The sequence below is a fragment of the Marmota flaviventris genome, chromosome 7, assembly GCF_047511675.1.
Source record: "Marmota flaviventris isolate mMarFla1 chromosome 7, mMarFla1.hap1, whole genome shotgun sequence".
NCBI classification, from domain to species: domain Eukaryota; kingdom Metazoa; phylum Chordata; class Mammalia; order Rodentia; family Sciuridae; genus Marmota; species Marmota flaviventris.
Window position 1 is genome coordinate 47895331 of NC_092504.1, and position 17393 is coordinate 47912723.

Sequence of the window (17393 nt, forward strand, 5' to 3'; positions counted from 1 at the left end):
ACACCTTACCCGACTTCAGCCACCACCCAGTTAATCCCATCAAGGAGATAATTCACTGATTGGGTTAAGGCTTTCATAACCCAATCATTTCTCCTCTAAACCTTCTTGCATTGTCTCACACATGAGCTTTTGAGGGACACCTGACATCCAAACCTTAACACTTCCTTTCTTACTCTTTCTTCTCTCTCCTTCCTTTCTGTTTTTCTAACCCCTTTCCTCTGCTCTGAATTCCTACTTCTCTTTTTATGATTTTTTTCTGCCATATTTGAAAATTATAATTTTCTCACCAGTAAATATAATTTTCCCCAGCACCTAGAATACTTTCTTTATGAGAACTAATAAAAGACAGAATTTTTACAGAAAGGGAAATTTTCCTCCAATGATGATATGTGAGGGAGGTCTTTAAATAGAAGAGTGGAAGGCTGGATGGATCTAGGTGAGTGAATGGATGGATAGATGAAAAAGTAGATCAAAAGGTAACAATTAGCTCTGAGCCTTGGATCCTGAAATATATGTGACAAAATATCATATTTCCTTACCTTCTTCAAAATCATAATCTCTGATTCTGCTTGATCTCTAGCTTATATTCAATTCTTCAAAAAGGAGTTTGTATTTCTACCTTGTGTACTTTTAAAGAATTAATTTCATTTTTTAATTTTACCAGACTTTTTTTTCATTTAAAATTCTATCATGAGAGCTGGGGATGTGGTTCAGTGCTACAGTGCTCTCCTAGCATGCACCAGGCCAAAGGTTTGATCTGCAGCACCTGAGAATGGAGGAGAGTTATAGACAACTAAGATCTATGACATTACAGTTTTGAATTGCTTCCTTATTGTTTACATGCAAAATGAGGTGTGGCCTGGTTCAACTACTATGTGGAAAAGAGTTATCTTGAGTTGTCACAGGCAATAGTCTCATTTTTTTATTTCTAAAAAATGGGTGTTCCTTTCTTTTATCTGTACACAAGTTATTGGCAGATTTTGAGAATGTGAGTTTCTTCCTACATTTTCTAAACAGAAGTGTGAAGATCTAGGATTGATATTGCTACTTTATGATTTTTTTAAAAAGCCAACTTTTTGTCCTGGGGGATTAGATTATAATCTGTCTTCTATATCTTAATTACCCCATTTTAACTTCCTAAGATCAAGAATGAAATGTAATTAAATTGTTTACTAATTCTACCAGAGGTAGATGGGTGCTTTTAGTCAGCTTTGTCACCTCTGTGACCAAAAGACCTGGAAGGAATCATTTTAAAGGAGGAAAATTTGACTTGACATGCAGAGTTTCAGAGGACTAAGTCCACAGACAGAAGGCTCCATTCTTTGGGGTTTGAGGTGAGGCAGAACATCATGGTGGAAGAGTGTAGTAGAGGAAGGCAGCTCAGGTCATGGTACCAGAAAGCAGAAAGACAGACACTGTAGAAGAGGACAAAAATATATATTCTGAAGGCACACCCCCAACAAAGTACCTCCTCCAGCCACAACCTACCTGTCTACAGTTACCACCCAGTTAATTCACTGATTAGATTAAGGCTATCCTAAGTCAATCATTTCACCTCTACACTGTCTTGCATTGTCTCACATATGAGCTTAGGGGAAGCATCCAACTTCTAAACCGTAACAGTGGGGATTCCAAGACTTTAGACTTTTTAAACCTATCTTTAATTATAAGATAGAAACATTTTGTTTATAATAGGTAGATTTTTCAAATAAGTGGTAGCTACATAGCCATGTACTTAATATTATGAGTAATATTTTCAGAAATCATTTTTGCTTCTGATGAATGATTGTTATAAGTCTCATAAAATCTCAAAGCTAATTTTAAAAGAAATTGTTTTTATTTATAGCAGAATTTAAAATGTGCTTAGTATCTGTTTCTGTCATTATTTATAGTCCTTAACTAAAGCTGCAGGGTTTCCCTTTCTGTTCAAGTCCTACATGTAATTCTACCATAGCAGTACAGGTTATTAACTTGCTAATCCACAGAAAATTTGTAAAATTTCTCAGTATGTGTTCTTCTTCTGAAGAAATCATTTTAGTAAAATTTAATGGATGATAATATTGGAGATAGATATTTTAATGAAGTCTGTAAGTTAGAAATGACAATATTTTAATCCTGCCCCTGGACATAGAAGACTTAAGGCAGATTAAAGATACATGAATATATTTTGGTTAGGAAATAAGATCATTGTAGTCGATGATAACTAGAAGGAGAGAAATAAATAGGGTGATCAGAAAGAGAGGCTTCAGATGTCACTGGAGACAGTGTGGGTGGTGAGGGGTATTTAGGAGAGATAGTCATGAACTGTCCTTGAACTACAGCAGCTGTGGGAGAACTCCATAAAGGCTGCCATCAAATATAGAGACCCTGAGGACAGTACTGAGTGTCTCCTTTTGCTTTCTCTTCTCCCCCAACATCCAACAGACAGGAGGCCTATCATGTGTCTCTTTCCTGAGTCAGGCACCTCCCAGGTTTTTGTTTGTTTGTTTGTTTGTTTTTGGTACTGGGTACTGAATGGAGGACTCATCTGCATTGCTGAGGCTGGCCTTGGACTGGCAATCCTCCTATCTCAGCCTGGAGTAAATGGAGTGACAGGTGCATGCCACCCCACCCTACTGACCACTGCTTTTCACTTTGCTAATAGCAACTTCTACTCACTTCAAATTTCCTTTCATTCACTCCTGAGTGCTTGAATCCAAACTAAATAGACAACTTCGTTTTAAACTCTTCAGTACCTTATGATTGTTCTTAGCACAATTCCTGATGTCTTCACATGACTTCCAAATGGTGTCTACTTACAGATAATCACTCCTTGCTCATTCCTTTCCAGTGTACTAAAACTCTTGGGATAGTGCCCCTGTAGCAAATCCATCATGACTTCTTGTGCTGTCCTCCTAAAAGTGTCTCTCTCTACCTGGAAAATTCTACCAACTTTCCAACCCACTGCCCTCTTTTCTATTTTCTTTCAAGTTGAAAGTTCTTCCTCAGATAAGCCTTTCCTAACTAATTGCCTAACTTTATATGTCAGGTTAAAGTGCCTGTAAAATATTCTATCACACTGGGATTCTGTATTGGACTCAACAAATTAACATTAAATAATTGTACACTTAAATTTTGTATAGTAATTCCATTACTGGCATGAAAGGTCTGTTTTCTTTCTCTTTTCTTTTTTGTGTGTTTGTTGGGGGGTACTGGGATTGAATCTAGGAGAACTCTACCATTGAGGTACATTTCCAGCCCTTCTCTTATTGTTTTAAGACAGGGTCTCACTAAGTTGTGATGCTGGCCTTGAACTTGCAATTCTCCTACCTCAGCCTCCAGAATATCTAGGATTGTCTGCATGCACCATTGCTCCTGGAAGGTCCTTTTATTAAAACTGTTATAGTCACCTCACCAAGGGTACCCTCAGACCTTAGCACAGAGCTATAGAAATTAGAATGTTGGTTATATTACAAGCAAAATGTATAGACTAAATGAGCAGTTGTTGAAATTATAGAAAGACATAAACACAGATATATATATATATATATATATGCTATTTTTTTAGAAAACTCGTTGTAACAAGTATTTAGTACATAACACACAAGTTTATGCTATGCCACTATCAATGTTGGAGTCTGATGATAGAAAAAATGTTTTTTTTTCTTTGTGTATTTGCTTTGATTTCCCAGTCCATGGCTATTTCTAGGCTTGACTTTGCTCACCATCTTCTTGGCTTAGAATGTCTCCTCTCCCCAAGAGCCACACCAGTGCCCCATCTCACTTAGTGACCCTCAATTATCATTTAAAGCTTCACTTAATTGTCTCCTGTGGTCCTCCTTCTGCTTTCCAAGGGTTTCTTTCCCCTATACTGTATTCTTATAATACCTCATAATGTTTATGTCATTGCTGCTGTACTGTTGAATTAATATTATTTTCTTCTATGTAACCACCCTTCCTATCCCAGTTGGTGGAATGTAAGCTTCCTGAGGGCCAGGGCAGTATATTCATCTTCACTTCCTTAGGAAATAATAAGTGTTCAAGTAATTATTAAAAGAATGAAAACATTTTATTATCATTTCTCTAATTTTAAAGTGAAGAAAAAGTAAAAAAGAATTTCTATTTTACTTTAAAATTTTACTTTTCATGTTTTTTATACATATTTTTGTAATGTATTTATACTTCAGTTTTCTTCTCACAACTTTCTTGGTGTTGAACATTGAGTTTCAGACTGTTTAAAAAGCTAAATTGTTATTGACACATACACAAGGAGAAAAACAAATAAAATTGTTTTGTTGGGAGCAATTATATTTTGACTTAGTCATCTACATTTTCAATTTTTCAATATTGTACATAGAAAAAGTTTAAGTTTTATGTAAGAGAATACCATAGGCCTTCTTTGCAACTTATTATTTCCCACACCTTTATTATAATAATGTTGAAGAGTATGCTTGTAAAACTATTAGGAAAAAAAGCAATGGAATTATGAAAATATCAATGCTCTTTATCTCTTATTTATCCTTTGATAAATCATCGTGCTTTTCATAATGATCACTGATAGATGTAATGAAAGTCAATACAAGCATCCTTAGATCTGAAGATATTATGTTAATAAATAAAATACCTTGTCTAGTTTACTAGATTTCAGACTTTTTTCATTATTGTACAATTATTTGAATCAAAAGATCCCATAGTTCATCTCTCCTGACGTTTCCCTGATACAAAAGATTTCATTGATAACAAAGAAATAGAGGGGAAATGTAAAATAACAACAACATAAGTATACAATGACAAAATAAAAGAGTAGTAATTCTGCAAATATATTCCTTATTATAAGAGTAGAATCTGTAGTAAACTACAACAAATGTAAGACTGTGAATGGTGCATTAATTACAAGAATGTCTCTTTGGAAAATTATAATAATTTCAACTATCTTGATAAAAAAAAACCACAATAGTAGTTTTGCAAAGTTACTCACTGGTTGAATCAAGTACTCACACTATTGACAGAATACTGAATTTAAATATTTAGAATGTACCAGTTTATCAAGCATGAGCTCTACCACTGAGCTGCATCCCTAACACATTGAACTTTAGAATTTGTTTATGGACTCTCTAGATTACCAGTAAGCCTAAATTTTATGTAAAAATTTAAATATATGTATAATAATCACATTTATGTCCTTTCATGATCCCCTAAAGTACTTTCATGAGGGTAACATGAAGTGCTACTTTGATCTACACTAAATTTGTGTCATACTTATCCTTGAACCCTATAATGTTGTCTATCTGGTCTTAGCAGGTACTTTAGCTAAGAAGATTCTAAAGAATCTTACAAATTTCTTTAACTCAGTGAAGTTATTTTTAAAAGATTTCTACAACATACTGATTAAGTAAAACACTTTAATATATTCTTCTTACATCATATATTTTGATGACGTTTAAATAGTCATATAGAATTTCTTTTGTTTCCCACTTTTTAGGTACCATTCTATACATATTAAATTATTTTATATATTACTTATTGGGCATAAGTAGCATGTTTTAATATAACTTCTTAAATAATGAAGATTGATGTTAACAGTATCGATGATTTCCTGCATACTTTTAAACTATTGCATGATGTATATACACCTGAGCAGATTTATATAATCATAAGCCATTCACACAAACTAACATTTCTTTTTGTACAACTATAGGATTCTTTTTGCTTTAATTTTTCTATCCTTTTTTCTCATATTTTTTATTGGTGCATTACAGCTGGTCATAATGATGGGATTTGTTGTTACATTTTTGTACATGCACACAATATAACAATGTAACTTGGCCAATATCACTCCCCAGTGCTGTGCCCTTCCTTCCTCACCTCATACCCCTTGAACCCTTTCCTCTACTGTTCTCCCTATGATTTATTATGAGATCTGCCCTGTCTGATTTTTAAGGGATGTTGAAGATTGGATGCAGAGCCTTATACAGCTAAGCACACACTTTTCCCCTGAACTATATCCCCAGTCCTCTCTGGGATCATTTCTTATGTCTGATAAGAAAGAGAAATTTGAGAGTTATAGAGTGTTCACATGTCAAAATTTCAGACACTGGTATTCAATATATAATCTCAGTGGTAGTAGTTTATAGGGTGATAATCATTTTTATAGCCTTGTTATTAAACATCACTTTTCCATTATGTTCAAGATGTTATTGTACATAATTTATATAACTACTTTATCTACTTATTCATTTGTAACATTCACTTCTGATATAAATACTAAAACCTGGAGGTTTTCACTTAGCGAAGGGAAAACACACTTGGCTAAGAGTTTTAGTTGTGCTTTGAGCTCTCCATTCCATTGACTCTTTTTTTTTTTTTTCTTCTGAGAGGGTGGGTACCAGGGATTGAACTAAGGGGCACTCAACCATTGAGCCACAGCCCGAGCCCTATTTTGTATTTCATTCAGAGACAAGGTCTCACTGAGTTACTTAGTGCCTCACTTTTGCTGAGGCTGGCTTTGAACTCGTAATCCTCCTGCCTCAGACTCCAGAGCCACTGGGATTATAGGTGTGCACCACCACGCTGGGCTCCATGTACTCTTAAGAGGGAGTTTACAAAGTGAAGATAGAAGATATTCCTATTTGTGATCATGTGCTTTATATTGATTTACCTTACAAAAAACGAAAAAAGAAAACCAATTCTTAAATAATAATACTATTATTTATTTGAAAATAATGAGGCAGGTTAAAGTTTGGGTGGACATCTATAGAATGTCTCTGAAAAGTGGGCCTGTATACAAACAGTCATTACTTTTACATTGAGCACGTGCATACCTAATGTGCAAATAAGTTACAATCCTGTTTTAGCTTGTTAATTTAAAAAGTTAAAGATTGAGCTAGGTTTGGGGCTCAGTGGTAGAGTGGTTGCCTAGCATGCATGAGGCACTGGGTTCTATCCTCAGCACCACATAAAAATTTAGAAAAATAAAGGTGTTATGTCCACCTACAACTAATAAATATATATTAAAAATTATAAAGATTATAACCTGGGGGCTGGGGATATAGCTCAGTTGATAGAATGCTTGGCATACATACAAAAGGTCCTGGGTTCAATCCCTAGCACCAAAAAAAAAAAAAGATTATAACCTGGAAAGTTATGCCTATTTGTCTTTTAAAAATATTTCCCAAACCTTTCTTACAAATTGGTGTATATTCCTATCTTCTTATTACCTAGGGCTATCAAATTTGTCCAAGTGATCATGGGGTATTAGTCTCTATATCTTTTCACATCTTCAAAGTATTAACAATTTGATACATTCTTATACAATGTATTTGAAAAATCAGCATGTACTTTCAGAAAAGGAAAACACTAGAAACTGAACAGTAATTTGCTATTCTGTGAATGGGGAGGAGAAATTTTTATCATGTATTTAGTGGGAAGATGAAGATAACTTTGAGGGCTGGGGTTTTGACTCAGTGGTAGAGTGCTCCCCTAGCACAGGGGAGGCCCTGGGTTCTATCGTCAACACCACATAAAAACAAACTAACAAATAAATAAATAAATAAAAGATATTGTGTCCAACTACAACTAAAAAGTAAATATTTTTTAAAAATCACTTTGAAAGAGGAGTTGTATTAGGGATAAAATTTTTATAAGGCTTTAGCAACTTTAAATATTCACTTAGTTCACTTTGAATTCACTAATATTTAGTAAATTTATTTACTAGTCACTTAATTTACTAAGTGCTAAACTAGGCACTTGCCTATGAGAACTTAGAGTATGATTTCAGGCTCATAATAAACACTCTTCAAATTCCTATTTAGAAACTTACAGAAAAAAATAATAGGGCAAATCTTAGACTTAACCAGTCAAATGAATCAGTAGATCAGAAGGGTGACAATTTTTACAAGTATATTTCCTTAGAGATACTTCTTAGGGTCATGAATTTAAGTCAAGTTCTGAAGAAAAGGATGAATTAGTAGGAAAAATTAGGGAGTTGCAATCAGGTGCAGATGGAGTATATTAATTGCTTCTTGCTTCAATGATTCAAACTTACATTTAAATACATCTGTCAGAAGAGACCACTAAAAATGTTTACGGTAAGATCTCTTTCCTTTTTATTTTGTTTCAAAATTACAGTTGAAATCTGGAGAGACAGCTGCCAATATAGCTAGAGAGCTAGCTGAACAGACCAGGAATCACCTGAATGCTGGGGACATTACCTACTCAGTGCGGGCCATGGACCAGCTGGTAGGCCTCCTGGATGTCCAGCTCAGGAACTTGACACCAGGTGGAAAGGACAGTGCTGCTCGAAGTTTGAACAAGGTAAGGATATCAGCTATTCAACTTTTAAAATTGTAGTAAAGTCAGTAAGACTTCCTTTCTTAACTTTTCTTTCTTCTGTAGAGTCAGATAATGCTAAAGAGAATCAATAACTATATTCAAATGACTTCACTATTTTAATAATGACACTATTTGGGTTTTAATTTAAAGAAACAATGAATGATAATCCCTCTGCATATATTTTGAATTTACTTTTTCCATAGTAATTGCTCTGCTTTGCACGCTAAATTCTGGCAAGATTACTATGGATAAATGCAATTTGTTTCTTCTCTTTTTGCCTTCAAACTTTCATATTAAAAATTGACAATAAAATAAGTGTCTAATCAATAAGTAGAAATTTAGAAAATAACAATGAGAGCAAACTGATAATCCATATAGCTGTTTTAAAATGAGGTAATTTTACCTAATTAATATTAATTTTAAAAATAGGTGGCAAATAATTAAGTGGTAATTTTTACTTTATTTTGATTTTCATATTACTTGGATTGTGCATCACTGTCATTAAAAATTTTAAAGTACGTTTCAGCAAATTTGTTTGAATTGTAATTAATGAAAAATAATTACATCTTAAATTTAAGGAAAATATACTTTATAAATTTTATTAGTATTTATATAAAGCATTTTGTTTATGATACCAAGAATATTATTGATTTACATAACAAAATATCACATGGTAAAATAACTTCCTGATGAAAAAAATATTAGAATTGCCACCATCAAATGACAATGTTTCTTGAATGGCATTTGTGTAGTAGAGATTCTTAATGATTGAATTTAGGGCCTTGAGTATTAAGATATTTTCTTTCTACTTAAAGGTAAGAATTGGACTGTAAGAGACTAATTTTCCTCTGTGATATTCACTACAAGGACATTCCCCTTTAGATTGAAAAATGATTTTGTAGAGTTGTATTTTAATGCATTTTAGTTCTTTTCATTATTTTAGTCTTACTGAGTTAAGACTGTTACTCAAGAAGATGGAAGAAATTTTTAGAATAATGATTGTTCAACATAGAAAAGCCAGATATTTTACCTGGGAAATGGTTTGTCCTGCATTTTTATCTTCAGAAAACGGTGCAATTTTATCTATTAGATATAAATTATTTAAGTTTTTTTTTTTTTCACAAAGAAGTCATTTTTTTCTCACATATATCCTGATGGAATCACAACCAGATCCCTGATAGAATAATCCACAGCTGCCTATATAATCTGAGCATGCTGTGTTTTAACGTGTTATTACCCAGGCTGACTGATGCTATTAATGAATATTGCTGCCAGCTATTGTTATCATAATGCACTGAAAGTAGTGATTTCTATTAATGTTACTGGTCCATAACATGACTTGTTGTAGTGATACTTTGTATCTTTATTTAAAAATGGTGTTGGTGTCTGAGGATATCAAGTACAGCTGGCAATTAATGTCACATTCTAACTGGCTACAGCTAATCAGCTTGCCTCTTCTGAATATCAAATAACTACATAATGGGCAAATTTCCATTTGTGAGGCTTTTTAATGCTCTCCTTGTTTCCCATTTGGCTCTTTTCAATTGTTTATATAATGTGGTTTGTCATATGTTAATTTGCATGAAGGGGTAAGGAGATGGGAGGGCAAAGGTTATTCACGTGCTTGCTGGCTTGCTCTCATTTCCTGTGGTTCCCACTTTCCCTGAAGCAGTTATAACCCATCAGTTTTGCAAAGTCAACTTGGTACAAATCAATTGTGCTCCACATTGAAATTCTGGAGGGTCCAGAGTCCTGCAAAACCGTGATTTGAGTCAGTGATCCAGATGACAGCATTGGCAATTTACTTGCACTTATTCCTCATTAAATCTTTAGAGGAGCAAGTTCCGTGCTCCTTGAAGAATGCATGAATTAGAGTGGGGAAAGTATTAGCTACACAAAAAGCCATCACAGTAACTGCTTCTTAAACCTGGGTCATTTCCTTTTTCAATAATCAAGGATACTGAAGAGGGAAGAGAAACAGTAGGAAAGATGGGGAAAACCCACAGTCTAATTTAATAAAATTCTGGGTCAATTATAAACAGGGTGAATAAATCATTATTGATTATTCATTTTAGCACCAGGAAAAAAAAATGCTTGGGACTGATACAAGTTACTGTCAACTTTTGCCCGGAAAAACATAATTTTGTATTCAAACAAACAAAAGCAAACAACAGGGTTCTTTTCCCACCAAAGTTTCTAAAGTGTATAATTTTTTTGGTCAAAATTGTCAAAAGACATTCTTCAAGAAATAAAAGAAGTGACTAGTCAAAAGATTAATTATATTCTTTTTATCAAAAGTTATTTATCTCTTGGTATTTGTCCCTTAGAATTGAATAGTCATAATGAATAGGCATTTATATTTTGCCAGTAAACAGAATTTTTGTATGTATAAATGAACATCTAATAAGTTGTACATATTAACCATCTATTTTCAGAAAACCACAAATAATCTGCTATCTTTAAAAAAAAGGGGGGGGGGGTACTCCAAACTTTTGACATAATTTACTTAACTTCTTATGTCTTAATTTGTGGCCCATGAACTAATAACTAACCCGATGTGAAATGGATCATTTCAAATAAATAAAGTATATTATGTTGGTTTTTACTAATTTCTACTAAACATATTCAGAAGTCTCTTTCTATCATTAACAGCTTTATACCATCCAGTTCTCACTGGGGTTATTCTGAAAGGGTATTGGCTACTGTATTTCAAGCCACTGGTTACATTTTGCTACTGCTTAGCTTTCATTTTCTTCTAGAAAGTAGTGGGGGGGGGGGAAATAAGGTGTTTTGTGTAGATGTGTTCTTTTATTTTTCTTGTTTTCTTCTGTCACTAACTTGTTTTTTCTATTCTGTGTTTAATCTGCTGTCTTAATGGATTCAGCTTCAGAAAAGAGAGCGCTCTTGCAGAGCCTATGTCCAGGTACTTTCTGCGTTTTTATAAATGTGTTAAGTTGTTGAATTGTCTGTGTTGGTGATGGCATGTATTGACATCTAATAGAAAAATAATAGCCTACCATATTGAACTAAAGGAATTTCAGGGAGGGTGTGAAGGGTGGGAATGGAAAGACATAAGAAAGTGTATGTGTTAAAAAGAAATCAGCAGTGCCAATGTTCTGTCAAACAAGAGGAACACAGACTAAGAAGGAGGTTGCAACTTGAGGTGTGAACATACTGATCATCACTAAGAGGTGAGTTGGGTACAATATACAGATCTCTAGTTTTGCATAGAGGTAGGTATGAAAAGATTCCATTCATACATTGAGTAACAAGCCACTCAAAAATTATGCTCAAAGGCATGTACGACAAAAAAAGAATCCTACTTGGAATATTATGCTTCTGTTCCAAACTGGAACTGTTTATTGACTCAAGGCATGCTTGTGACTGTCTTACCCTATCATTACAAAAATGTTAATTCCAATGAAAATGTAATTTTTATCCAGCTAATGTGTTTTAATTTGCTTCCGAGAAAACATTCCAATTATTTGTAGGTTTTATGTAAAAGAGAACAATTCCAAGAGCAAGCTTCCAGGTTTTTTGTTTTTGTTTTTGTTTTTTTAAATAAGGAAATAGGGTAGGAAGTACTGAAGTATGGAACTGTGCGACTGTTAACTTGATTCTTTATGTATACATATCAACAATGTGCATATATAAAGAACAGCCCTGAATGGTTAATGGTTGTAAGATTGACAGATTAAAGCTAAACCTTATCAATTTTATTGACAACTGAATATAATATAGGGGTATTGACTTTGTTTAAAGCAAAACTCTGAAGAGATTAGGTTGATGTAGATACTAAATTTCATTTTTTTTTCATTTGTATATTTCCAGTGATCTAAATAGTTCCATATACTATCTTTTGGGGTAGTATAGAACTAATAATTGAATTTGTATTTAGGAAGACAATTATTGATCATAAAACCATAGCAAAAAGAACTGGATGGCATTGGGGGAAAGTTTAGTTTGTAAAAAGCATAGTACCATAAACACTTTAATGAATGGAGCTATCTCTGTGTACTATCTATTATTATTTACTTAATTCCGGTTGGCAAATTCTTTTTCTTGCAGCTGTACCATTTTAAATTTAATACATGAAATCCATCATTTCTTCAAAAGTATTAGTGAACAAGAACAAAAGAGTCCCTGTCCTAGGATGTAACTCTCCAGTAGAACATACTGGTTGATCAATGTTAGTGCATTAGCACTTCAGATTGCATGAAGTATTGTTGAGTAGATTAGACTTTCTTTAGCTATATTTTAGTACTGATCACTTGGATTGGATTTGATGTTTTGCATGTCTCCTCAGCAACACAAGAACCCATGACAAGTGCACCCTATAAGTCATTTAATTTGTAGAGGTCCAAACTCTTACAGCATCATTTGATTATATAGGGGAGGAAAGTTGATTTTTTTAAAAAATATTTTTTAGTTGTAGTTGGACTCAATACCTTTATTTTATTTATGTATTTTTATGTGGTGCTGAGGATGGAACCCAGGGCCTCACATGTGCTAGGCAAGCACTCTACCACTGAGGCACAATCCCAGCCCAGATTTTTGTTGTTGTTGTTGTTTTTCCTTTACCCATTCATCCCTAGTCTCATTGCTAGGGCCTCTCTAACAAAAGATTAACAAGGAAACATACAAATTTATAATTTTTACCTGACACAGGAGCCTTTGGTAGTGAAGACCTAAATAAGCAGGGAAACCTGTGGGGTTTTATTTTGTTGTTTGTTGTTGTTTTTTGTTTGTTTGTTTTGAAGTGATGGGAATCCAGCACACAGGGCCTCACACATTCTAGGCAAATAAGTGCTCTAGTGCCGAGCTGTTTCTCCCAGCCCTCCTGTGCATTTTTGTTTTGTTTTGTTTGGTTTTGGTTTTGTTTTTAATGCTATGTTTGCTGGATAGTAGACAGTCCTGGAGATGTCTGATTGGACTAAGGGAGTGTGAGCTAATGTCACTAAATTGAAGGGAATTCAGGCAAGGACCCTTTCTGCAAATTCTTCTGGCATCTCTGTTTTGAGCTCTTTTCTTGGGATATAGTGAGGGCAGCTCCCAAATGAAGATATTACGACCTGCTTCAGAGAAAGGTCAGAAAATTCTTTCTTAGTTTTATGAGCTGCTTCAGGGAAGAAGGACAGGGGGAAGGTGAAAGTAACCTTTCTACCTCTGCTCTCTTCTCAAATGCCAGGGTGCATTTGGGGGTAGCATATTCCTGAACCTCAATCAATTCTTACTACTTTTACTCTCCGGATTTTTTTTCTATTTAAGCAGAGTGAGCAATTAAAAAACAAACAACAACAACAAAATGCACGGATTTAGAAAATAATAGTACTTTGTGTCTGTGGGTGGGTTTTATTCTGAATTTAAAGTCATTTAGAACAATAAGGACATTTTGTGAAAGTCCTTTAAAAAATAATTTGAACATCACAGAGACTGAGAAGATAAAATTTTAAAATTGTAATTTGTATTTTACCTTATAAAATAATGAATCTTTGTATATAAGAAGTTGTTAAGATTTGTTTTTCTAAGGTTTTAGAAAAGAAAATACTATAGGAGATGTGTAAGTGTGTGCGCATGCAAGTGTGTTTGTGTGTGTGTGTGTGTGTGTGTGTATGCTCAGTGTGAACAATAGGTAAAGAAATTATTCTTCAGAACTAGAAGCTGAATATCATTTTCGAGCAATATTAGGATTGTTTTTTATTGCAATCCATGCCATCCATTTAATGGGGCCTCTGGGATAATTAGCCTTTCGGTATTTAAATCTATGAAATGCATGGTCATTCAAACATGAATCTCTGATGGGAAATTAATAGCACAGTTTATTCAGTGGCTGATTTCCTGGTGTTATAATTGACTGGCTGTGAATAAATGTTTCAGCGATTGACTAAATATCTGATAAGACCAAATACAAACACAATATTGGTGAAGGGGAAACGCTGTGCTCAGTAGCACACCAAACTACTTCTGATCTTTTTTATGTACTTATCACTCCATGAAAATTTCACAGTGAAAAATACTTTAAACACTAATCTATCTGAATGGTAAAGACTAGTTTTATGTTTCCTATTGTTTTTATGTTCAGAGCGCATTTAGAGCTCTCTGTGAAACAGGTATTGGATACATCTGAAGGGCTTCAGGCATTAAATTTAAAATTATTAATCATCATGTGTTTCTTTATAAAAAAAAAATGGCCTTTCCAGTGCATAATCAGTGATTCATCTGGGATCAACTTTAACCATCTGTATCCATTTGGTTTTCAAAGATATAGTGGTTCAGTGTCTGTTTTTATGAATCATCTACATTCATGTTTAGATCTTGTTTTTTTTTTTTTTGCTTTCTACTTTTTGTTTGTTTCATATGCAAATAAAATCACAGTAAAATCTGAACTATCTACTACCAATTATGATAACTGATCTGTAGGTGAACAACTAAAAAGTGGTTGGTACGATTTTTTAAATTATATGGAATCAGTTAAGACTATCACATTTCCATTCCCAGAGTTTCAATTTTAAAAAAATGTGTAAATATATTTATTTTTCTTCATTTATTTGTAATTTATATTACATTGGATTCCTTGTTGAGTACTGAAACTTGGAAATCATTGTATCATAGTAAAGCATACCATCACTGGATCTTGGTAACAATGCATGTATTTTAGAAGTTGTAAGTTTTATGCCAGAGACAAAGAGGGCTGTGTCAGCCATAAATATTGAACAACTACTATGATGGAGTGTTGCCAGGAAGGACCTTAGGGACGAAGATGAGTTGGCTGAGACTTGGAGAAGAGGAAATAACTGGCCCAAGAACCCATGACTGGCACTGATGACATTGTCAGTGTTGCCCTGAATGCATTCCCAACTTCCTCAACACCAGGATTAAGAATAAATATGATTTGTTATTACAAATAAGTATATTTACTGGGCACTAATTATTTGGCCATCACTGTGCAGATCCATTGGAGAATGTTCTTATTTAATATTTATAACAACAGTCTGGTATACATATTGCAATTCTTAACTTACAAAAGTGAAAATGGTGGCCCAGGGAGAACTAAATAACTTTCATAAGATCATACACTAATTGTTGAGGTGCCCTGCATTCAAAATAGTCCTGATTCCAAAGCTGATGCTCTCAACCACTGTGATACTTCTACAGCAGAGCTGGCCTCATTATTTGATAATAGGAGGCAAGATATATCGTTTGTTTTATAAATTGATTGGGGTTTTTTTGGTGCTATATTTTAGAGATGACACGAAGAAAAACAATTATTTTTGTCTGCTTGAGACTAAGTGCCAATGGCTGTGTATAATTATTCTGTTCTGTTAAATTAAGGTCATATGCAAACATGATTTGCTTTCAGATTTTTTTAGAGGAGACTCTGATGGAAAAAGTTATCATCTTGAGAATAAGAGAAGCAAATAGAAAGTATAATAACTCAGTGTCAAAGAAGGAATTATCAAATTGTTTCCCAAAGTGGCTGTAACATTTTACATTTCCACTAACAATGATATGCATGTTCCAGTTTCTTTACAACCTCAGCAACACCTGTGTTTTCTGTGTTTTTTAATACAGCCATTCTAGTACATGGGAACTGTAAAAGTTCTTAATTGTGGTAATGGGTTGGTCATGGGTTGCAGGCTGGGGAAGATTTGAGAGTGTAAATGAACCAGTATAAAACCATAGGGTTCCAAAGAGACATCTGTGGTTTCAGTGAGAATCCAGGAGTAGAGTTAAACCTCAAACAGCTTAAGAACAACTGCTATCATGTTGTATAAATGTACAAGACTTTGCCGTTTTTTCTCCCCAACTTTAAATAGAATTGCCATCCTTTAATTAGCGATGTTTATTAATAATGTTCACCAAGAACTATTAAAAATTACTCGTATTCATATTTTATTGTTTCAAAATCAGGATTTTTTTTTAGTTAAGAAACATATTTTTATTTTTTCAGTAGTTTTGTTTTTCTTATGTCTTGTAAGTCTCAGAGGCAGAGTGTATCCCCTAGAGAGTCATGCTTGCTTAATGGGAAATAAAAATACATCTTGGTATTGATGTGAATCCTTTGAATCATTTTTTTTGAATTTGCTAGGAACTGATCGGAAAAAAAAATGGTACACTGTTGGGAATTAAAATAAATATTTGGTTTTCTTTCATTCTTCTTTATTTTTGATAGACAAATGACATTTGTGCTTTTCAGAGCTTACAAAGTTTTATAAACAGCCTTCTTATTTCAATTTAAAACTATAATTTGATTTTGTTATTTTATTCATTTATTTTATTTGTTTAACCTTAATAATCTACTAGAAATTTCTATACCAGATACTAGCAGTGCAAAACCAATCTCTATCTTGGAACATAAAACCACCACACAGTAATCACCAACAAAAACATTCAGAATATTAGTTGAGCATTGTACCTAACTGGCAATAATCCCAGCTTTCTCATCTATGGTGAAATTCTGGTGATGGAATATAACAGTGTGCCAACTATGTGAAATATATGGTATGTCACATGATGATAGACACTAAGAAAGGAGGGTAATAGGAAATAATGCTGTTATGATGTAGCAAGGCCCAGATTCTGAGCGCTATTGTAAGGACTTCAGCTTTTATCCCAGGAGACCCAGTAAATCATTGCTGGTTACTGAGCATAGGGATGGCATGACCTGGTGTGTTTTAAAAAGTGCAATATATTCTATAGCAGCACAGATAAGACTGAAGCTGGGTGACCAATAGGGCAATGATGCCACTATTTAGCATATTTGTGTTTCATGCTGAGATAGCAATTCAGATTCAGGATTTTTTTTTTTTAAGTGAAACAAAGAGGATTTGGTAAGAGATTATATGTGAGATATCAGAGAAAAAGAGCTGTAATAAAATAAAACTTTTAGTCCTTCCAGTTGGAAGGATGATGTTATTATTGATTGAGATAACTATTCATGACCAATATGAGAGGGATGAGAAAAGAACTTCAGCTGGGGATGGTGGCACACGCCTGTAATCTTATCTACTGCAGAGATTGAGGCAGGAGGCTTGCCAATTGGAGGCAGCCTGGGCAACTTAGCAAGACCCCATCTCATTTGA

General features: G+C 33.9%; 1 protein-coding gene across 7 annotated transcripts in view; it reads left to right on the plus strand.

The window, feature by feature from the left end:
- The window catches only part of Adgrl3 (adhesion G protein-coupled receptor L3), a 759373-nt gene that overhangs the window by 604214 nt on the left and 137766 nt on the right, over positions 1-17393 (plus strand). For 5 of the 7 annotated variants that reach the window (XM_071614317.1, XM_027947334.2, XM_071614312.1 and 2 more), the window contains 2 exons: positions 8107-8292; positions 11195-11233. In XM_071614317.1, the coding sequence (XP_071470418.1) occupies positions 8107-8292; positions 11195-11233 (225 nt within the window). The remainder of the gene's footprint in view (positions 1-8106; positions 8293-11194; positions 11234-17393) is intronic. The other 2 variants (XM_071614313.1, XM_071614314.1) reach the window with 1 other exon arrangement.